The sequence below is a fragment of the Macrosteles quadrilineatus genome, unplaced genomic scaffold (assembly GCF_028750875.1).
Source record: "Macrosteles quadrilineatus isolate MER2022 unplaced genomic scaffold, UCM_ALF_1.0 Scaffold_9__3_contigs__length_116548681, whole genome shotgun sequence".
NCBI lineage: Eukaryota > Metazoa > Arthropoda > Insecta > Hemiptera > Cicadellidae > Macrosteles > Macrosteles quadrilineatus.
In genome coordinates, this window is record NW_026542602.1 from 83,087,259 (window position 1) to 83,111,756 (window position 24,498).

At 35.6% G+C, this 24,498-nt stretch overlaps 1 protein-coding gene across 7 annotated transcripts in view; it reads right to left on the reverse strand.

Annotated features, from left to right (window-relative positions):
• Positions 1–24,498, reverse strand: part of LOC129002018 (neurabin-1) — a 68,345-nt gene that overhangs the window by 40,914 nt on the left and 2,933 nt on the right. For all 7 annotated transcript variants that reach the window (XM_054429509.1, XM_054429507.1, XM_054429508.1 and 4 more), the window contains exons 2-5: positions 14,850–14,898; positions 5,218–5,446; positions 1,768–1,913; positions 1,097–1,452 (exon numbers count right to left, since the gene is read on the reverse strand). In XM_054429509.1, the coding sequence (XP_054285484.1) occupies positions 1,097–1,452; positions 1,768–1,913; positions 5,218–5,443 (728 nt within the window). In that variant the 5' untranslated portion in view covers positions 5,444–5,446; positions 14,850–14,898. The remainder of the gene's footprint in view (positions 1–1,096; positions 1,453–1,767; positions 1,914–5,217; positions 5,447–14,849; positions 14,899–24,498) is intronic.

Consider the following 24,498-nt stretch of genomic DNA (forward strand, 5'->3'; position numbering starts at 1 on the left):
CAGTTATAAGGATTAATTCATCAATTCAGCCCACTGAGAAACCAAAACAAAAAATACTTACTGATAGAAAGATTTATAAACATGAATGTAGGGACATTCCTCAATGGTATTAATGGTTGGAACTTTCCTAAAATACAACAACTTGATAAAGAAACAATAATCCTACAAGAGATAAAATCACTAGGCCTATTCCTCCGGAACAAGTTCTATTCCAAATAAATTGAGAACAACTAATTGTAACAAGAGGCTTGTTTGATCAAATCAAATCTATTCATAAGGTACAGTTTTGTACACTAAATGGTGTCAACTTTTAATTATCTTAAAATAATATGTACATATTTTCTTATAGCATTGCATTAGATTGGTTGGGCTCGTTTAAGGAGAGGGGAAGATATAGGCTAAATTTGAATCAAACAATAAGTAATGAGGAACCCTGAAGGAAGAAGACCAAGAGGAAGGCCACGACAAAAATGGTGGAAAAAAGTGAAGGGAGATGTAGAGCGGATAGGAGCAACAGAGGAAGATGCAGAAGATCGAGTGAGAGGAGGGGCCTTGTTGGTGAGACCAAATATCCCCCTAAATATGCATGGCCCTGGGAGTAATTAAGACTAGACAGTATTCAAAAGTGTAGAAAAAGTATTCAACAGAAAAAAGTAGAGGTAAATCTCCCAAGCTAAGCTTCCTTATCAAGTAAAGTTTAAGAGAGTATGTTTCTATATCTATGATATTTGATGTCATTATAAAACTGTTTATTCTTAAAGCAAAACTAGCTCAGCTCAACTCTATTCAATTTATTGATACTGGGGTAGGCAAGGTTGGCCTAAATTTGCATCATTGTGTAGCAAAACTAATTCATACCTTACACAATTTGGTGGTTTAGTAGTGAGATCGATCATACGGTGGGATTTAAATAAAATGTTACTGCAAAGGTGTACTGTTTGGAACCCACTTCAAGCAACAGGCTTACCTAACAAAGCTATATACCTTTTATATAGGCTGATAGGCAAGGGAATTCAAACCTTAATTTTCCTCATGTAGTGCCTGTTAAATATAAATAATTCTAAAAAGTTTTTCTCAACCAGTTAATCGTACTCACCTAGGACTTGTTCGTGCTTTAGAGAAATGTGCCGTCCAATTCTTCTGTTTCTCTATCAGTTCTCGACTGTTCAGTCGCCTCTCTGGTTTCTCGGGTTTCTCCGGTTTTTCCGGTTTTGCCAGTTTCTCGCCAACCATCACTCCGTTAGCAACCGTCCTAGAAACACTTTTCACTGCACTGTTTTCCGAACTCACCGGTTTCACAGACACAATCTTTGATGTCATCAGAACACTTTCTTTACTTTTCACAGCCGAAGGTTTCACAAACCCATAGGGAGTTTCGTTGTTCACTGGGTTGATATCATGGGTTCCATTTGTAGTTACTTTACCGGTTACACCGTTTGTTGTTCTTGTTACCTGCAATGAAATGATAAATGGTTGGGTAATGAACAAGATATTACTTTGGTATAAAATGTGATGTTATAACTAACACTCATAATCCAACTCTGCCCTAAATATGAGCTTAAGCCTCTAGAGAATTGGAATTTCATTTCTCAATTTCAATTTCATTCCCTTTTGTTGAAGAAAGGAGGTTGTCAGAAAGGGATAACTTAGAGTCTTAATAATTGACGATAAAACTTGTGTTGGAACCGGTTGCCATTCAGATGAACAAGGATTAATTTGGCAACCAGGTACAAAAAGTTTCTGTATAGTACGTCATGTTTGTATTACCTGTGTAGGGATGGTAGGTGAGGGTATGAGGTTGGGTGAGGGGTCCCGAGTAGCTCTGTTAGGTGAGTCACCTCCAACAGACGACGCTGTTGAGCTGGACCTCGACCTCAGATCTGGCTTCTTTACCTTCGCCTCGTCCCCGGAACCTGCAATTTTAAAATAATAAATCGTGTCGTTTTAACCCTCTTAGTGCTATGGCACTTTATGCAATGCCGTACTGAAAAGTATGGCCAGCTTGGCGATACGAACCAGCATTGCCAAGGTCTAGAGAAAAAGTATATCTCCTTTATTTCTCAATATATTTTAAAGATATTTTTCTCTCCTTGAATTCTAGAACTAAAATTATTATATTACTGTTACTTGGATTTAGGTTTACTATGAAATTGTCTTTTGCACTGTTGGAAATGTTACTACTAAACTGACCATATTCATATTGGCAATCTATGGATACTAAAATTCTTCAACGGTAACCACTTACAATTGCAATACACTCTCAAAAATTATATTTGAACTAACATTTCTTCTTAACGAACAACAATGCAAATCACAAATGTCACTGTTTTGGTTCAATCTCGTTGTAACTAAAAATGTAAATAAAGAATAAAACTTTAAACAGATGGCCCTGGCGACATTGACGGAACAAAATGGAACTGCTACCAATAATTTGAAGCTTTTGAACTGAATAAACATCAACAACCCAAAATGTCTTTGGAATTGTTGGGTACTATATGACGTATGAAGTGTTGTTCTCAGCGATTGCTTGCACTGGAGCTGATAACGACATCATCCCTGTGAGCTACATTGTAGCACTAAGATGGTTAACATATAAAGAACAAGTTACAAAGAACGAAGCTACAATTTTACTGATTGTTAATTTGTACAAACAGGCCCGCGGTTTGCATCTAACTTGCTAGGGGCCCAAAAGAATTGGTAGCGTTACAGACTTGGGGCCCAAGGCAGGGATGCCGTGGGTTCGGGTCCTGGTACCGACCTCTATTTTTTACCAGTGCAGTTCACTCTTGTACTGTATCGGCTCAACCCTTGCTTTGCTGGATACGTTCTACGTAAAGGCCTCTGCCGTCCATGTGGACAGCCAAATGCAATGTTAAAGAGGCCACCAACCTCTTTTGAAAAAAATATAGACCTAATTGAGCCCTCTCAAAATTGTTCTCTTCCTTGCGCCCCCCCAAAAAAAAGTAGTTATTTTTCATTGTAAAAATGGTGTTTAAATGAAATGTAATGAAACAAACCTAAAACCTCTTTCATCAGGCTAATTTATCAAAACGGCCCTGTGTACAGCTTCTAAACACATTCCGTATTAGACTCGATAACAGAAAAAGTGTTAACAGCAGATGCTGTCCCGGTCAACATTTGCATGAAAGGTTTATCTTTGGATCTTAAATGTTAAATTGTTGTAATATATCTTTTAAACACTTAAGATAACATACATTTTTAGTTTGCTCTGTCAAGGCCTCAAACCTTAACATAATTGAAGGAGAATCAGAAGTTTAAATGACTCGCATAACAGTTGAAATGGTGAGATTCGGACTATGGAATTATTCCTGAAATTAATAGGTCAAACCATTCAAACTTCATTGATTTGTTTATTTACTAACAACCAGTTGAAAACCTATACCAGTTCATGCAACTAAAATATAGGGACCCCAAACAAAGCTTGAATGTACTATTCCATCATCAAATAAAACCGTTATTATAGTTCTGAGCACAAAACTGAAGAATTCAACCAGAACTGAGCTATTGAAACTGTTTGACATTATCGATCGCTGAAGCAGAAATTGTATCAAGGATAGTGGATATTGCATATTAAAATGAGAAAGCTTTTCTTTGCTGTTACAACTCTGACAGTGTCATTAATTTTGTATCTGTTATACTTTTTAGCTGCCAAGCTTATCAAGATTATATGCAAAAAGTCTTGAGACTCATAAATGGAGAGCTTAGGCATAAACCTTTGTTTAAAAAATGTAAAATTCAAACTGTGATAAATTTGTATATATTTGTTTGCTTGGTGAAGGTGAAAAAAGATTTTAATTTAGGTTTATTAGTTTTAAGATCAGATATCCATAGCCATAATACAAGAAACCAATCTATGCTAGACCTGCCATATACTAGGTTAAGTAAATGTCAAGATAGTTTTAATATAGTTAGTTTGAAATTATTTAGGCTAATAAGTTAAGTGATAGCTGTAAATTTCTGGAGCTTAAAGTGTTTAAAAAAAGGTTGTATGACTGGCTGATCCAAAATCCTTTTTACAGCCTAGACGAATTTTATAAAGAGCATTCTGTTAATTTTTAAATCAGTATTATAGTTATAAGCCTATCTGTTACAAATTGTATGTTATGTATTTTTTATTTATTTTGCATGTAAAATGACACTGTCTATTGCATGTATGTAATGCTGAAAGACAATAAATGATGATTCTGATTCTGATTCTTACAGTATTGTGATAGACTTGGGGGTGACCTAATGTCACTTACGTCCTTACATAGTAATCGTGACTTGTCCGCTGTTCAAAAATATACCTACGCTGTATCGTATTAGATCTTATGAACCATAGGCCTATTCCGTAACAAACACATTTTTGTATTTTATTTACCATGCCATTTTAAAATAAACCAAACACTTAACAGCTTATTTAAAAAGAACTTCAATGCTCAAATCATCTAAAAAATATTGATAATTAACTATCACTAATTATATATTAATAGACAAGCATGTTTCTTTAATAAATTTTTTTATGCTCGTGTGCATCGCAGGGAAAATCTACGCATACTGTTAGAAAGATATTTTCCTGTAGATGTGTAGAATCTGTTTATCAATTGAAATAGGCTCAAAAATAAGCACAAAAAATGAATTTTAAATTTGAAAAAATTAATATGGGTCTTATGGGTTGCCATGCTGGTGACGAAATAACTACGAAAACAAAATATAAACCAAAAATCAAAACAAATGAAAGAAAATCCAATCACATGTTTTATTTACAGCGTGGGGTGAAAATAGAGAAGGTCATTAAACGTATTTTAGGTCGAGTTTAGGACCACTGGACGGCCTCTAGTTTATATAAATGTTGAACTGTGTTTAAATCCTGGGGCGAGCTGGTAGTGGTAGAGTGCATGACTTTGGTCTCTGAGGTTAACGTTCGAATCCTGCCAATCACCAACATATATCGACGTGATAATGTTAGGATCCTCAGGGATTTGTAGAAGTAATGTGTTTTCCGGACTAATACATAAAATCCTACAATGTGAAGGTGGGACAAAAAACTTTTAAAATCCTAACACCCCCTCCTTCCTGTAGTTTAAGCTGAGAAAATACAAAACTACCAAGGATACAAGGGAAACTCCAAAGGTACACAAATTATTTGTGTTTTAAACTCCTCAAACATTCAAACTAATTATTACAAGTCTAGAGGTATGTCTCCTATCTACTCACCTAGTTTCTCAAAGAGTGCTCGTGCGTTGTTGAAGCGTGCGACGTGGCTCTCCGTGCGCACAACAGTTACCGTGGTGTCCCCGACGTGTTTAGGTACGTCTCCCGGACTACCAAGCACATCACCTGGGGATGGTGCCATAGCCTGGAAGATGTTTGCTATCTGGGAAACCTTAGAACCAACCATTCGGCCGCCGCCGCTGCCTGAGTTTTTCTTCTCTTCCATCATGCACTGCAAACAAACAAGGTAAAGGGGTGTATAGGGAAGAACTCGCAAAACTTTTGTTATAGGCTACATTTTAGAACTATCTCTAGTCTACATGTGCTTACTTGTTTTAAGATGGGACTTTCACAAATGTTTCCACATTTTGGATTTAAGATAGTAGGCTAAATTTCAGATAAAGAATTGAACTGTCATACACAATTATTATTGGGTGAGGTATTTGAATAACTTCTGTATTAGCATAATGCCAGTTATCAAATTTATGAAAGTAAATACAAATTTGTCTAATAACACTTGTAAGTTAACATTTATTTTTTTTTTCACAAACAACAAAACTTTATTTATACATTTCAAACAATTCAACATATGACTATGATTTTCAATCAAATATAAATGTTTAAAAAATAAAATGAAAGCTCAATAGAGCAATGGGGGAATTGCGGAACCATCTTCAAATTGAATACTTCAAATTTTTCATCTAGTTCCCCGTAGCCTAAGCGAAACCGCTCGAATGATGGAAAGCTGGCTTTGGATCCTCAACCATCCGATAATTTGGGAGTATGGTTTTCTCCATTTTACAGCCAGGGCTTCGCTTGTTCTCCTCTGAAACGCTTCATATTCTTTGTGGGGGACTCCTTCCGTGGAACATATTAATGGTGTGAAGCTTCCTCTGATGTCTTCGGCTGCTTTGTCGTATTTATTGTGTTTCTGAACAGCATGGTTTCGAGATATTGTTCCCCATTCTTGGTTGGCGTAAGAGGGAACGTCAGCATTAACAATGCGATTATCAAAAAACGCTACTCTCTCAGCCTCCCAAATACCATTAACTTTAAAATCAGCTTTTAAAGCAGGCACATTGTTTGCAGGGTCAGCTTCTCTCATAATAGGCTCGACTTCAACCCCTTTCCAGGCCATATTTGCTATCGCAGCACAGTGGTCTTGATGTTGATCATGCCCATGTTTGATCAATCCTCCTTTTTTACAATTTAAAGCATGTGTGAGATTCATAGGTTGATCACAACCATCACATCGTACTGGTAAATTTCTTAGTGTGCGGCCATAGCGAATTGACAAAGCATCTCTGAATTGATCCGGGGACAAATCCGTATGATCAGATGCACATGGTGTCACAGTTAACCATTGGCTAGTATTCCCTGCTACAATTCTAATTATTGGCTTCTTTTGAGTTTCAGGAAGTAATTCCATAATTCGTTCATTATTTGCTTTAGCCAACGTGTCTTTTTCTAGTTTTCTCTTCTTTTTTACATCTTGTAGTGTTGATACATGATCATTAATCTTTAATGGTTGTCCATTTTTAATGGCTAATATTAATTTTTCTGTGCATTGTTTTGATGTTTTAAATGAAATACCATCGTTCTTTGTCGGGTCCTGAATATTTAAGCCTCCAAAACGAGTAGGGAGAGAGAACAAGTCATGTTCAAGTTCAGAAATCTCTTGTTCGAAAAGGTTGGGAGTGAAATGGCGATGTATGGCAGTTTTTAAGTCTTCGTATTCTTCACTAAATCCCTCTGTTACTCTTTGGAGAAATGCCCATTCATTTTGTAATGACTTAGTAAAGGCAGTATACGCTGCTTGAGGACTTTTATGTGCAGCTATGCCAAATTTCTTTATACAGCCAAATTTCTTTATACAATCAACCCATTTTTTTACTTTTTCTTTCACGAATTCCTTCTTTTCTTCTGAGCTACCAATAATACCCCCTAAAAACCTGTACGATGTTACAATTTTCACTTGTAGGTCTCTGACAATTTCTTCTGCTTTTTCTTTATATTCAGGTTTTACTATCAATACACTTTTCTTGGGTTCTGGGTAATACCCCCATTTTGGCCCTTCAACACGTAAAGCATTAAACCATTCTCTAACTTTAAGTATTTCACCGAAACATGCAGAATCATCAGCGTACCAGTTTTGCTTCCAATTTAGGCTTTTTAGTTTTTTTACCAAAGGTAATATGCCAATTGCATACATTAGCATGCCTAAAGGGTCTCCCTGAGTGGTTCCTTCTTGACTAAGGATGATTTTATTGCTTCCTCTAAACATAATGGTTGCATAGCCTTGGTATGTATTGAATAGGAAACGAGCGCAACGAGGCCAAAGCACCCTAGCATTCCACAGAGTTAAAGGCCTGCTCAAGGCGTTGAACGCATTTGAAGCATCTACAAGTAAAATACAATTTTGGTTATTTTCATTGAATAGGTCCGTCATAGCATGTATAGCACCTTCTATTCCAGCTTTCGTTCCGGCGCAGAATTGGTCAGATCCACATATTTCTTGAACATCGTCACCTGTTACAAAAGCCATGGTTTTTGCACATAGTCTCTGCAAAACTTCTCCAACTCCTATTGGGCGAATACCAGGGTATTTGTTCAGTGCTAATCCTCTTCTAGCTAACAGAGCTCTGATCGAGTTCCAGTTTACTATCCCGTTTGCCATCCATCGAGTTAACGATGCAACTGCTTCCCTTAAACGAGTGCTATGTGCTCCATAGCGCAGCAACATATTCTTCCATTGATCAGCATTTGTTCCGCTAGGGCCAGCACTTCCATGCAAACGTCTAGCCATCTTCTCTATGTGGTCACTGGATATATCTACATGATCTACCATCAATGGTAAGTTCTCATCAGCTAGAAATGTATTGTCATTCGGAACCATTTGACGTGGATGCTTATTTTTTAAAACTTGAAAAACATCGGATATCGTAAGTTGTGAGAGTTATTAATAATATAGAGGTATAATGTATAAAATACTTATTTGTAGAAAACCTGTCTTCTTAAAGATCTTTTTGAAACACTGTTTGAAAGCTAATTTAAAAATTATTCACTAATAATCACTGAAAATTGAAGAGCAAAATTTTTATCAACTTTATAAGTTCAACATCAGCTGTATTTATTGCTGTGGTGAAATATGTTAAGTGGTAATCGATTTTTTAAATTGGAGGGTCCCAAGTAAATCGATCTTTGCTTACAATATTTTATATGTAGGCATATTGAAACTTGTGAACAAACAGTTTTATTGTAAGCATATTTATGTTCAAGTGCAGATGCATTTTCAATTACTTTCCGTCAGATTTTTAATTTGAATTTGAATTACATCGACTCTTTGGCAACCAAACACAAGGTTACATAGAATTCATTGGCAAGTAGTGAGTGACAAATTGGATTTGCCGGTTTAGTGGTGGACCCACGATTCATTAGCAGGAAGCCCCAACTGAGCGATGTAACCGTGTAACACTTAGGTGTAACCGGATCACCAATGGATGGGAGGAGGGGGGCTTCGACCAAACTTCAACTAAACATCATTTTAATGATTGTGACACTTCAAATTTAATAGATTTAGGTACCTGGTGAAAACTGCATCTAGGCCTATGTGTAACAATTTATTAGTACAGTTTGTCTATTGGCCTTAATTGAGATTAATGAACTAAAAAATATAGTTTGAAGGGAAAAAAATCTGTTTTAAAATGTAGGTATAGCCACTTTTAAATTTAAAATTAACGGATTTCAGTTTTTACATATCGGTTTAATGAAATATTAATAAGGTTATAAAGTACCTAATAAAAATATTACTTTTTACCTCATTATTTGTCTGAAGGAAGGTAATTTAAACGGTAGCTTTAGGCCTACTGTATAGATAGGGCCTACTTATTCAAATGCATTTTTAGAAAAATTATGTAAGCCCGTTAGGTCTATTTATTGGTTTTAACTGTACCGATAAATATTGTGTAATCGCTTGAAGTATCATCTAGAATAAGTAATATGGGAGTGCTATTAATAACATGTACATCTCTGAAAAAATCAGATATCTTGTACATTCAAATCTCAATGAATCGTCAAAAAGCACACAATCTATCTACTGAAACACAACTTATATGGGAACCTAACTCAACACCTTAATCCGATGTATACATCAAACACTACAAGAAGGAAACACAACTAATTCCAAGAGTAAATATAAAGTGCCTAAGTTGTACAAAAACCTCTCAGAAATATTGTAATAGTAAAAGGGTTGGGTGACAATCTATGTTTGGAAATACATAGACTACAGAAGGGATACAAACAATTTCTCAGCTTAAAAACACACCAACCCGATAGACCTCTAGTTGAAATAAAAATATGTCCAGTAGTAGGCTTTACTAAAAATTGTTTTATAGATTCTCTAGTGTTTTAGGTAACATATTCATTTCTACACAAGTCTTCATATGATGTCAATTTAAAAAAAAGAAAATGTAGCTATTTAACAAAAGTTGTTGATTGTAAAAATCAAAACTAAGTTTGATACCAATAAACATTACTCGTAGAGTTCAAAAAGTATTTGTTGTTGAAATCTATAGTTAATTTTAATTTCCTCAGCCAGAGGTTAAGATGTTTACAAGAGGATGTTATTTTTCAATTCCCGCCTACATAAAGTCATATAAACGTTCATATTTTGTTATCAACGAGCTGTCATAAACCTCAAGTTCAACCATCAATAATTTGATATCAATGAGCTGTCAGAAATCCCAAGTTCAATACCACTGCATACCAGTTGTTCAGCTACCAACACACAACTTGTTATCAATTCCTGACATTGTCTTCACATTCCACTACCTCTCTGGCTTAAGTCCAGATGACTCCAGAAGGCAAGGAAGCCAAGCTTTGTAAAAATGAAGATTGTAATTGCACAGTTTAATCCGTTATACAAGTACAGTAGTTGCATTTTCAAGAATAATTTTTAAGTTTTTTCTTCAAAATGGGGTGTTCCTCTTATTTATAAAAAATAAACATGATAAGATGTTGTTGATTGTTAGATTTGTTTTATTTCAAACTCGAAACGCCTAAATACTTAAATAATTTTAACAACTCAAAACAAGTAGGCCTATTTTCTTCCTCATTGCGAAAACAAAATTAAATCGGATACCGTACATAAAAAACCACCTATGAAATAAGGACATAAAATGTTGGAATAACCAAAAACATTAAACGTCTAACAAACAATCATAATACTTCAGAATTGGTCCTGTATAACATAAAGGTCAACAGTTACTATCATAGGAAGAGGAATTCCCAATGCAGTTTTTACCCTTTTCCGCCTAATAGCCGTGTGTAAAATGTCAGGGATCTGTGAATCAATAATAGTGTTAACAGGGACCTCGATATCTCAGTTCGTTTCCTACTGTAAATGTCTATAATCCATGTAGCCTACTTAGGCTATTTGCCTAAATTTATAATTCAATAGGCTAGTGAGGAAGCAATGCAGTAACAAACTGTATGATTTGCTCTCCAAGTTGTATGAAAACATTCTGTGAGTTTTCACAATGGATTTGGAGGCCATTTCAAGAGATGCTAGTCAAAGTTGGTACTTACTTCTCTCCTCTGGCCTGTGCTAGTAAAATAAAAAGTACTAGTGTACCTGTTGCTCGAAATCGGGCAATTGTCAAGTACCGGCATTATACAGAGGTTATTTTCAAACTACAGTAACAGTCATAATTTTCGATGAGTTTAAAAGTTCCGACTAAATGCTTATGTAAGTAATTGAAATACTCACGCTATTTAATAACGCTTTGAAATAATAAACGCTTCTTTTAAAACTATTTTAGTATTTTTTGGACCCGGCCTTATTTCTTAGTGTTTTCTACAAATGTTTCCCGACTTAAAGCTGCCAGTTAACATTTCTTGCATGTATTTATGTGATCTGACTTTAGGTAGGTTTACTTTACCACTGTGACAACATGATGTGTATATTCTTCATAGTTTTTTTTTTACTTCCGAGATTGTGTACCTGGATTCCTTACTGTGAGACCAGGCCTCTCTCTCCTCTACTCTTCTCATAAGTATAAGATTTCTTATTAATTGTCTCCTCCTACTGTTTTCAATATTTCTACTTTAAATTCAAGAAATCCAACATAACTGATTAACTGTTTAGATTTGTTTATAACCTCCGAAATATTACAAACGTCAATATTTACTCCCAAAAAGCTGATGAGTTTATTTTTATTATATGCAGCTGTTTTTGTTTTTAAATTTGTTTTCAATGTAATTCTCATGGGGAAAATGCGACCTTTGAGAGCGTCTCGTGCCCTTAAAGGTAAGAGATTTTTTAATTCTAAAACCTTTAGGCAAAACTACGATTTGAGACGAATTATTTGACACCTCAAACATAAAATCGGTCCAGAAATAACGGAGGAGTTTTGTTCACAAAAAACAGCCCTCATGTATTAATATAAGAGAAAATTAATCTTGATATGTAAGAGTGGCTAAATTAACGCTCACACTTTCAAACCTCATATAGTATAATTGTTTTAAATATGGGAATAAATGAGCCTACGTATTTGCTTCATAACAAAAAAGCCACAAGGTGATTATTTTTGTAGTTAAAAACCCTACATTTTCATCGGAAGATCTTGACTTAAATTTTAACAGCTTAAATAGAAGCATTAAGACGATCTAAGCCTCTAATAATCAACAAACTTTGTTTAATATTTGTTTCCCCGTCAAATGTTTTATGGCCTTTGAAAGGTGGCTATTAATACTGACATGATGTTTTGTTTGGATACAACTACCTATATAATTTGTACAAACATAAAATAAACCACTTCTTTGAACCATATTCCTGAAAAAGACTGAGTCTGGGTTATGGTTCATACCAGCATCGGCGCTATTTTGTTTATATCGCAGGTAGCGGTCAACGTTCGATCTTTGTTATTGTTGCCCAGCTGTTGAGACTAGATGCAACTGTGAGGGGAAGGGGGAACAGCTGATGAGGTCAATGTCAAACGGACACGCCCAGTTTCCCCACGGTCGCAATCCGCGAATCGCCTCACCATATTTGCACTATTGGCACCCTTCCCTTGTGACAGGTCGTCGTTGTGCCGAACATGAACGTATGTTCGTTAAAGGTTATAAATCAATTCCTAAATTAAGAATACTTTTTAATCGTGTTTATATCAAATTACGTCGCATATCTAATATCCCTCCTAGTCTGTATTTACAATCAATGTCATTTCGTATTTTACCCCAAGTAATGTGCAAGTCCAATGTAATGTAGTCAACTTAAGACGTTACCGTTTGGCTAACATTGTCGATACGATTGTCCTAGGACACAGCAAAACCTTAAATTTGGTTGAAAATCCAAGGGATTTAGCAATAGTCAAACATTCCATAAGAGTAGATTTAAAAGTAAACCTATTTAATTCAGTAAAAACACTTTTTAAATACTTTTTTTAAAATCGATTAGCATTACACTACCACAATAAAAATTACCAACCCCTACGAAGAACTGCCAAAGACGCATCTCAACATAGAATACCCGAGACAAAGACAGAAGACTTTCGAATGAATGAGTATTTTGTCAACTCCGTCAAGTGTGAGGGTTGACAATCATGAGAGGGATACAAGAGGTATTGGGGGGAAGAGGAGTGAGGGGTGGGGAGGAGGCTATTGAAGGGACTCAAGATGGTAAACGGGAGGGGAAGGAAACGTTTACACACCGAGCCTTTGACTCGGCTGTTTGACGTCTGGCTCTGGCTCTCTATCTAGTCTTTACTATGTCTCACGACGCGACGGACAAATAAAGTAAAGATTAGTAAATAATATTCGACGCCACCCGACACCCCAGGTTGCTTACTATATCGGACCTGGCACCGTCAACAGCAAAACATTTACGATATCTCTACGGAAGACGATAGTGTGAAGACTTTATAAATAAAAAAAAAACAATGCGTATTTTAACCAATGAATTTTAACCAAATGATTCCCAATTAATTATGTCAATTTATGGATTTTTCGTCCCAGCAATTTATCGCCAGGTATAGTCGATTTTAAAACTGAAAAATATAGCGTTAGAATCAAAACGACGCGTGTACCATACATGTAAACTTTGTTCTCCATTTTTTCGTAAAACGTGATAGTGTAATATTAAAGAGCCTTCTAAGCGTACATTCCCCGAACTGTCCATGTTAAACGTCGGGTTTAGTAGTATTTTATTTCCATTTCACTGCTCAATACAGCTTGAGGTTCTAGTGGTGCTTAGATGTCCAACTCAAATCCTATTGTTGTGACACTCTTTTCCTCGTATAATTCTTTGTAAAGATGCACTTTTAAGATGTTATGGAAAAACCATGTGCCCAGCAATAAAGGTCTTTCAGGACCTAATGGCAAAAATAAACTGTCTTATGTGCTTACGCCCCAGCATCTGCAGTTGCAGATGTATTTTCTCGCCAATATGTATATTCCCCTACCATTACGAACTGAGAGCAATATCTTGAAAAATGTTTCAACAGTAATAAGTTTCAAATTCCCAATTCATAACGAGGAACTGTAGACGTAGGTAGTTAGTTTATAGCAATGTGATTAAAAATCTAAAAACAGTTTTATCAAACTGATAGCTGAGTATAAACGAAATATGAGTCATTGTTTCGACTTAGCTACAAGTGAGTTTCCAAACCCACGTTATCGCCGTGATTAGGCGTTGCTTTCAACACGCCGCACCTCAGATTAGATTACAGGTCCGTGACTCCTGTTCACTAATGGGAAACCGAGTTTAAATAGGGAGTTTAGGTTGAGGCTGACTATAATTAACAATACAAAAAATACAAATTCGAGAGATTCAGTAAAAGGTGTAAACACAGTCGTGTGCGATAAAAATAAAGATTATGCATATTAACTATAGTTAATTTGACAAACTTTGTACAAGCGAGTAGACGTATTTGAAAGGTGCTTTTAAAAATCGTTTATACAACTTTAAATTGACCTAGGCAAGAATAGGTATCTTGCAGGACACCATAACGTACTTTCCGTCCAATATTTTTTTTTTTAGTACAATTTTTAAATCTCTTTCAAAATCACACGTATCCACATTCTTAACATTTTCCTTACTTGCACATTGGTACTCTTATTATTCTTACTATGTCTTCAACAGAAATGATGAAAACTGCAATCGTACAACTGAAATCGCCAAATGGCGTAATCCGATTAGACCAAAAATAGTGTGCTGTAAGTAGTGCACAATGCGCACGGCGCAAGTGGAACTTTTCCCATATCTAAACATCAGGTCAGTCACTGACAGGGCGGTTGTCAGGGTCAATTATTGTCAAGGTCACGACCGAAACACTAAACGACCATTGTCCCCAGCAAACCGTCAAATCTACACACTATCTAGACTACCAACAGACACATTGTCATGGACAAAGTAAAATAATTAATTGTTATCTCAAATAAAGATACTTTCTTTATTGTGCATGGTAGACTGAAAATCACACTTTTCAAAATACCTTACATTAATTTTAAGAATTAAGTAATAAGACCAATTTTTAAAGAAACGATGTATATAGCACGAGTTATTGAGAGAAAATAACAGATTGCTCGATATCGAATGAAAGTGACCGATTGAAGTTGTCCATTGTTACAGTATTTACCTCTTTCAGAGCGCCGCTGGGCGGGTGCAGTTCACATCTTTCTCCCTCCCTGGAAAATATCATAAAATCAATAACACAGGAATACATTGAATAAGCAATAACCACATTATTTAAGGTTAAATACTTTATACGTGTAACCTAACTACAGGGTGGCTGAAAAGTAACTTGCACCTCCCTTAACCTTTGAACCTTTTGATATATTTGCTATCGGTTTGTGGAAACCTTTTTAGATATGAAGAGCTAAAAGAATTATCGTAAATTTTGAAAATTTTGCCCTTATCAGCGGGGGTAGGGGGCAGCTCAAAACTTTCTAATAGCAAGTATAGTCGAGTTTGGTATAATTTAACAGGTCTTGACGAAACTAAACAATTTACATGAAGAAAACTCAAATCGGGCCACTTTTGCCAAGACCTGTAAAATGATACCAAACTCGACTACCTATACTTGCCATTTTAAAATTTTCAGCTACCCCCTACCCACTACTAAGAGCAAAATTTTCAAAATTAACCATCATTATTGTAGCTTTTCATTTCTAAGAAATTTGCAGCTAACCAATTTCAAATATATCAAAAGGTTCAAAGGTTAAGGGGGGGGGGGTTCAAGTTACTTTTCAGCCATCCTGCATAATATACAGAAAAATACTACTCAAACAGTAAACCGATTAACGATCACGCTACCCTAGAGACATAATAGTCAAACATAATTTGATGTGTCGTTCTTTGGCTGTGTAGTCCAATATGAGAAAATTTTGTTAATAGTGATTTTGTGTGTTAGATTTTCCCTCATTTTAGGTTTCATATGTCTGTTATGTTTCCGCATAATTTGGCACTTCAAACAGCAAATGAAAATATTATTTCATTCGAGCTTGTATGAGGAAGGAAATCGTACAGTAAACAAAAAACTACGGATTATAAAAAATTCGTGTCCGGTGTCCTTTAGTAACGCTCAATAAACTTGTTTGGACAAGAAGTTTAATAAATCAGCTCATTCTCAAGAATGAAAATAGTTTTGAAAAAGGGAGTAAGAACCAATAACACCTCTGCTAAAGATACTTAGAACAGCATCACAGAGTATAGAGTATTGGTTTACTTTATAGTCTGTGACATCATGCATTCTTTGTAACCCAGAAGTACATTAATACTGCAAAATTTGTAATGGATTATATTCAATCATTCTATAACATAATACCCCCCGCCGCAGCAAACCTGCCGTCTAAGCGAATTTCCATTTGGCTGAATTGACTTTCAATTAACACGTTCGCTACTGCAATAGTACGAAATTTTCCATTCACATGGACCAGCGACGCACATATGCGACGGCCGGTTTCCACCCATAGACTGCCGTCGCATATATGCGTCGGCTAGTCACATTAAAACAGACTGCCGACGCATATTTGCGTCGGGGTTCTAATGTTATTAAAATGCTTATATCTTTGTAGTGGTCTATTTGAAGGCACTGAATTCCCAGCAGTGGTCTACAGAGATGTCTGACGCACAACTGCGTCGCTTGGTCTGTGGATATGATGATTGGTGACGTCATATAATAGTTGGAAAAACTGGTATTTACTTCTCTGCATCACTGTATGTATTTATGCAGTATGTATGCTGCATTATCCTGTGTAGCTTTTATATTTGTTCAGTTATAAACTGTTCTTGAATAATCTGTTTATTTTTTACTTACTTTCACTTTAAAACACAAAAAATGAAGTCGCATATATGCGACGTTTGGTCTATTTTAATAAAACTATGATAATTTTCACTATTGTCTTCGCTGTAGACAGGGCGTCGCAAATATGCGACATTACAAAAGGTTATAAAAAATACAAAAAAAATAAGAATAATTTATTTACAAACACGATTGTAGCGTATTACAATGTAAATTATCACTGTTTTACAGGTTTTCGCCCGTGGTCCGTGTGTACTGTTATCCAAGTGACAGCCGGTCTATGTGTAAGATTCAAATGTATACCTCGGTCTGTGGCAATGACCGCGGCGTCGCATATATGCGACGCTCAGTATCGAACGTGTTAATTGATCTATTTAAATAACATTAGGTTTAACAAGTACCTAGGTTTGCTGCTACAAGGAAACTAATAAAGTGTGTTTTAGTAAAATATTGATAGCTTACTATAAAATAAATAAATTTGCCAAGTTTGATCAAAATATATCAATAAACAAGCAAAGTACAACATTTTTCTCCATAAGAATAACATGGGAATTTTAAATTTACCATTTTTTTAGTTTTCTCCGTAACCAATAACCGTACAAAAACACTTTGATATACTGAATTGTTTGTTTTTTAAGCTCTTTAAGAAGGTTTAGAGAAAAATTGGGAAATTTTGTGTTTTGAGGGTCAAAAGTGAGAAAAACCAATTTTTACCCCATAAAACCCTGTTCCCATGGTCCGATCATGCTGGATCGCGAACTCATTCAAGTTTATCTCGCCTTACACCTTCAAACCAAATTTAATCAAAATCGGATAAAAATTACTCAAGTTATCGTGTTCACGGACATATATATATATATATATATATAAATCTATATATATATATATACATATATAAAAATTTGAACGAATGGTGTTTTTGGCCTCTGGGGACATCAAAATGCAAAAGTAAATCGGTCCCGGGCCTAAGTCTTACCATGAGACCTACGGTAATAGCTACTTCCCTATAGGGAAATTCGCTAAAAGCAGTAGGCCTATGTTTTATCTAGGTATAGGCCTAATAAAGTCGTATATTCTTTTTCTGTACGTCATAATAAATTTAATTCGCTTCAATCTTTCATCATTGGCATACAATATACAGTCTGTAAGGTTGCCAAACAAATGATGCATTGTGAATTTCTCTATATGGTTTTGTCCTACAATTTGGTCGAATAGAATCGATAAAACCGGGAAAGAAACACTTTTATAACCGTCAATGGCGAAAAGTTTGTTTACTTGTGTATTCACAAGCTCTCATACAGAAATTTAACTCCTCTAGTTGCACGTGAGTTTACAAATCAGCCAGTCAGACAAATTAACGAAACATTAAATGGTTACCAAATCCATTTAAAACATTAGGAGACGAAATGAGTAAACGACAAAGACCCGTGGATACAGCTCTGAGAGCGTGGGGTGCGTAGCACGCACATTTCATCCCTTTCCACCCCTTCCCGCCCCCTCCTGCAAACATCTCTACAGCTCTCTGTGAAGCAAGCACCAGAAAGCGTTGGCTTTACTCATCTGCATGCATGACATGTAAATAATGCACCTGTCCGTTTTACAGCTCGGCCAATCCGTTTCCGACTCCAAGTTTACCCTTTTTAACCCCTTCCATACACTTTTGTCACACAGATGCAGGGTGCGTAAGGTTACTTTTCCTAGGGCGTGGTTGCCACCCCACATTTCTATCTCATCCCCATTACGTTGTCAGCTTTAAATTCCCCAGAGTAACCTTTTTATTAAAATTGCGATTTTGCGAATGTTTCGATTAGATGGAGAAACATTTATAAAGGCACTATAATATTACAAAAAAGTTGAACATAAGTTAAACCATTCTTAACAAAAACATTACGTGATTACCGATCGATTCTCATCTGTAAATGATGCAAACAGAAAGTGGCTGACGGAAATTAGAATCCCGGGGATCATTTTGATAGAAACCTCACGGTGAAAGGAAATGCGATGAAAGTTGGAAGATGTAATATCGGATTCTGAGCCGCTATTATGTTGAGACGAAAACAACAATACTTCCAACCATACATGTTGGTACTAAGTTGCTCTCTTTGCCGAACTGTGTGCAATTTTCTGTAGCTGTCTCAAAAATGTTACAAAACGCATTTTAAAACGTTCGATGATTTTAACGTCCTTTACAATACCAAATAATCATTTACTGTAGGTACCTTAATTACATTTTTATCCGAAATAAAAAAATGAAAAATTACATCGTTCAACTAAAATTTGATTAAATGATCAAATTCTTCCAATATAATATAAAATAACTTAATCGCACTATTATAGCAATTAAAATTGGCATAGCACTTAACAATACAGTAGTCTTTTGGATCGTCTGTTGTTTGGCATAGCATAGCCTATATTAAAAGTACAGTACCGGTATATACTTTTCTTAGTTACATATTTAATTCTACAAGGAAATTATGTTAGATTTAGTTAATGAATTGACGATGAACAAGATAGAAACTTTTAACTAGAACAATTATAAAACAGAAACCCCAGTATTTGTTCCATTTTATAAGGATACAGTACCTAAATTTCCAAACACTGTACACTAGATTCTCATTTATTTTTATCGAGGAAATTAAACCGTCGTGTTTGCTTGTTTATGGATGCATGTTGATAAAATTTGGCAAATTTATTTATTTAATCATACACTATTAACATTGGGTGAACACAAACACTTAAATCTAAAATCGCACTCGTTAAATCGAATGCTATTCAAATGAGGAATAATGTCTTGTTTTTGGAAATATTTTAGTAAAATTCCAATCAGAAAAAAATGAAATTCGCCTAGTCTGCAGGTTTGCTGTGGCAGGGGTATTTTGTATAAAAGGATCTAGAGCAGTAATATGAGAATTAACTGTGATTACGGCAAATGAAGCCAAATCTGTCCTCGTACACGAAAACATAAATTTGGAACAGAATCAGAGAAGGGCAGAGCAAAAACAAATCATCAACTCGGTGATCGTGTACTGAAGTAGTGAAGTGGTCCGGTGAATGAGGTGCGGGCGTGCGCGTGTGGGAGTGGACACAATTAGCGACCCCCCTGTCACCCCCCCCCCCCCTACAACAGCATTATCAAGGGAGTTATGACTCCAAGATGAATATAAGACACGTCCCCGACGATCTGACCTCATCACTTGGACGTGTGAACGGGAAATGTCACTTGTGATGCCCAGCCATGACCCAGCCACAAACGACAACGTAAACCAGCCATGTGTAAACGAATTTTAGTTTTTAACAACGAACTTACGAATAAATTTTGAAGCATAATGAAATATTCCACTATAATGGGACTACAAAATGGCAAGTCGTCAGCATCATATCGATAGTCGTCAGTAATTAAATAGAACACAGATTAGTGTTTGTAGTTCGTGCAGTAAAATATTTTGTTTTCCAAAATAAGGAGTCTACATTTTCCATTAAAAGGAATTTCTTAAATTAAGAGTGGAACTAGAAAATATGGTTTTTGACACAAAAAAATTACTTGCTTAACTATTCGTTCAGAATTTGTATTTGGTTTTTTTTTTGTAATATTGAACACAGTATAATTGTTTACAGCGCGCTGCGGCTGTTAGGTTAGGTTGGGTTATGTTTGTAGGACTTAGTTTCGTTATGTATCGAACGATACCAGTTGTCATAAAACAATTATGATAACCCCACCTAACCTATAGTAGCGCGCTGTATTTTGGTGGCCTCCGCATACGAAAGTACCTGTTTCTGTAATGGCACAGGGGAGTGGATGAATCTATTTAATTTGTCTGACGAGTAAAACTGGCATATCACGACTTTTTCGATCATGTTAATTCTTACACGTCAACGTTGCGTAGTCTAAATATGAAGGTCAACAAAGTTTTCCTAAATAAATCCTTTATGCTAATGCCTAGAACACCGAACTGTCGCCTCGCTCTACATATGGCGGACGCGCGAATGATAGCGATAGCGGCAAGAACACAACCTAGTGATGTGCTATCAGACCGTTCCTAATCCAGCGGCAGGTGTAAGTATACCGGAAGTACGAGCAGTTGGCGCCAACAATAAGGAACAGCTGGACCGGAAGCGGTTCTGCCACGGTCAGAGCTTCTTCATTATTGTTGTGTTAACCACTTCTTGAAACTAGAGAGACCCCGCTGATGCACCTCTTGAAAATCTAAATCTGTCAAAAGCTTTTTTGGCATGCTTTCATCATCAGATAAAGTTAGCATATGGTACCTAAAATTGGCGTTGCTTTGCAATAACGAAATACTGTATTGTATTCTGTTTCACGCTTAAATTTAAACACGGCCAAGGTAAGATAAAACCTTTGACTATTAGTACAACTTCAGCATCCAATAGTCAATGATAAAATGCAATGACATGGTAATACTGAAAATACCTACCGAATTGGCCGTCAGCGAACACAATCGATAAGATTACAGTATTTGTTTCGGTGTTTGTTTATATCGGCTATTGCCGGGGTGTGGCGGAAGTGTAGGTGTAAGCAGAGCGTGCGAATGAGATGCGTAGCAAGGTGAAATGTAGTGCGTGAACACGTGACCACCGTGACTGGCTCAAATCAACGATTCTAGCAGAAATAACGCTAACTCCTAAAACAATGTGACTCACCCCTTCATAATGTGATTAGATAAGTAAAAAATGCGTCTATAAATATCGGAATATTATGGCGAAACGATAAGATTTGTTCCAAAACTATATGATCTGTTAAAACAACAACCCAATATTTCAGTGACCCCATCCTGAAACAATATGATTTGTTCCAATACTCTTGTCAGATCCTAATAATTGTTATGATCTAAGGAACTTTGTGATCTGTTTCAAAAACGATGTTGGCCTTAACTCTTAACATTGTAATTGGTCAACTTAGTGAAACTATGTGATTTGTTCCTTGACAATATGCGTCAATTCTCTATTATCCAACTTTATAGTTTCGTACTCCCTTCCTATAAAACCATCTGTTGTGGTCCGAAAGCAACAGATCCAAAAAACTCTGAAGGTCTATCTTAGTGATCCAGTCCTAAAACAACGATTCATCCCTTTTGACCCTTTAACAATGTTATCCAACCCTATCACTTTTTTATACAATCCTTAAGTATTCAAATAGGAACAGTAGTAAAACTAATGAGTTGCTGCCAATAAGAAAAAGCCTTTCAAATGAAATTTAGTTTAATCGGCAAATTACATGACTTTTTCAATCAGTGTGATCAACCCTTAAAAAAAGCTATTGTTCTAAGTATTTGAAGGTAAATAATAACAAATTAACACTGGAGACAACATCAAACAAGCCAAACGACAATAAATTAAATAAACAACTTTTGTAATACAACTACAAATGCATTAGTTTAACATTGCTTCATAAAATGGTTTAATAAACCACAGCCTCTTTTTTGCTGTCACATTTTTAAACATTTTGTAAACTAAAAAGCACCTGGTTGAAGGCTACAAAAATTCCAACACAACATACATGGCGTATCCCCTAGATTAAATGCACATATGCTATGGCAGGATATATCATAACTATGCATTGGTTAAGTGTCTACCACAAAACACCTTTTGATTATTGATATGGACAAATTTTTGCCATCTTTTTCTTAAACCGAACTTTGTCAACAAACGCATCGACCTCGTACACCTTACCAGACATAACCCTTAGAGTCTTAGAGCGTTTTACATAAATCCTCGACGGGAGGAGTTGATCCACCTCCGGAAACGTTATGCAGTTTTAAATACAAGACACGTTGGAAAAGCCTAATTAAATAATAGTAACATATCATAACCAAGGTCATTAAGAATTTTAACTAATGAATTATTCCTAACTATTTCTAACTCAAAAATCTGCTGAAACAAAAAACATATATGTGTGTCTAGACTGAGCGGTGTGAAGATGCAGTTGGCAAAAGGCAAGTGAAAGTTATGACACATGCAGGTCTGCATTCTGACTACTTTCTGTAACTCAACCAACTTTTACTGAGAAAACAGGGAAGGTCTCGTAGAAGGAAGCTGAAATAGTCTACATAGCACAGCTTTGACTAAGTAGGGCTTATGAACAAATTGTTTGGTTGTTAGATGCCTTGTGTGCATTTTTACCGACATACTCTCGAGAGCATTAATTGCAGCCCAAAGCACGTAATTAATTAACATTTATGACACAATTTAATATATAATTCTACTTTTTAAAGGTCAAAACCCTTAACAAAAGTCAAATATCAAAATTACCCCTTTATCAGCAACTAGACAAGGGAATAAAGTAGGCCTACCTACTTATTCAATTGGCTTTTATATCAGGCTTTAAGTAATTGTACAATTAATAGTTGTTGCTGGTCAGGAACAAAGCTGTCTAAGGCATCTTTTATACTCTCATCTCTGATCTTATATTAATTGACTTAAATTACACCAAAATTTTATTTGACTTTGAAGACATTCTATCTTCATTTATTCTCATTATCTCAGGTATTCTTATGTATCCAAATTAATTTATGAGGGCCTAGGTAAATAGCCAAAAGCTAAAAATTAGAATAAAATCTATTCCTCGTTAAAATTAACTTCTTTATCCAATCTAAGGTAAAAAATTAAATAGATGATGAAAATCACCCTGGCAAATCGCAGAATGCATGAGAGACAAGTTATAAGTTCTAAGAATTAATACTATAAAAACAAATACAATCTGTAAATTGGTTTCGAAAGACACAAAAGGTACAACTTGATAACGAGATCCTAGTTGGGTTATCCACATAAAGAAAAGTACTTGGTTGTATCAGACAGACCATAGATGGACAATCCACTTTCACCCCACTTGGCTCTCACAGTCTCTCACTGGTTGTCGTCTTATCAAATCAATCTACCTGGCAAATGCTGGTTATCAGTTGCTACAAAACAAACATGGCTGCACAGATTCTAGTTATTTTCAGAAAACTCTTTCTCATCTGAACAGTTTGAGGTCTTGTATATAAGTAGTAGGTTTACCCAACTAATATTGATTATATACAAATTAGGCCTAAACTGACAAATAACTACTGACAACGCTAACTTAAATTTGCCGTAAAATGGAATGAAACTAAATTAGCAGGCTAGTGTTTTCTAAAAAGTGTTAGGGCCTAGGCCTACTGAATTTTTTCACAATTAATTGTTCCATCTTAAGAAGGATAAAAAAAAAACTAAAACTAGGGAACCCATACTGAATTAAGTATTGAAATATTAAATATTGCGTTGAAAATCTTATCCGAGAAATAATTAAATTTATGATTTTTGATTGAGTAATACAGTAGCCTATCTTGAAAATACTACTTTTCTACATAGTCAACCAAACAAATTGAAGCACGTCATAGCAATGGACGATATCTGAAGTTCCTTTTCCTAACTCCTGATAAAAAAGTAGGCCTAGTAACTATTTTTTATGACAGCTGACATCAATGAAAATAATTGTTTCCCAAGCTTTAATTTAGAGCAAAGAAAAAACATAGATCTCAATTTACCCACTACGCAAGTGATTTTTAACCTTTTATTTTCATAATTTAAATCAGCTGTTTTCATTGTTGAATTAACTGCAACTAGCTGTTACCCACGGGCTTCACCCCGTTTGACTTTATAAGTATTAATAAAACTATTGATTGGTTAAGTTAACCTGAAATTAACAAAATGAAGTGAAACAAACAAATAATCACACCTGATTTTAATAAGGTAGGCCTACCTAATAAATTTAAAGAATAACAAACAAATAAGTACAGCTGAGGTATTTTTAACATTGGGTATATGGAAAGTTCCCTTTAGAAAGGAATTACGACCTTAAAGGGCAATTTATGAAATAATGGATAGTTTTTCGCAAGGTTTCTCATCATGACGAACATTTTAAGTACCGGTAGGGCCTAGGCCTATATGGTTTATGGGGATGTGACTTGTAGTTTTCTCAAAAGTTCATGGGTACTGTACTTTTGGC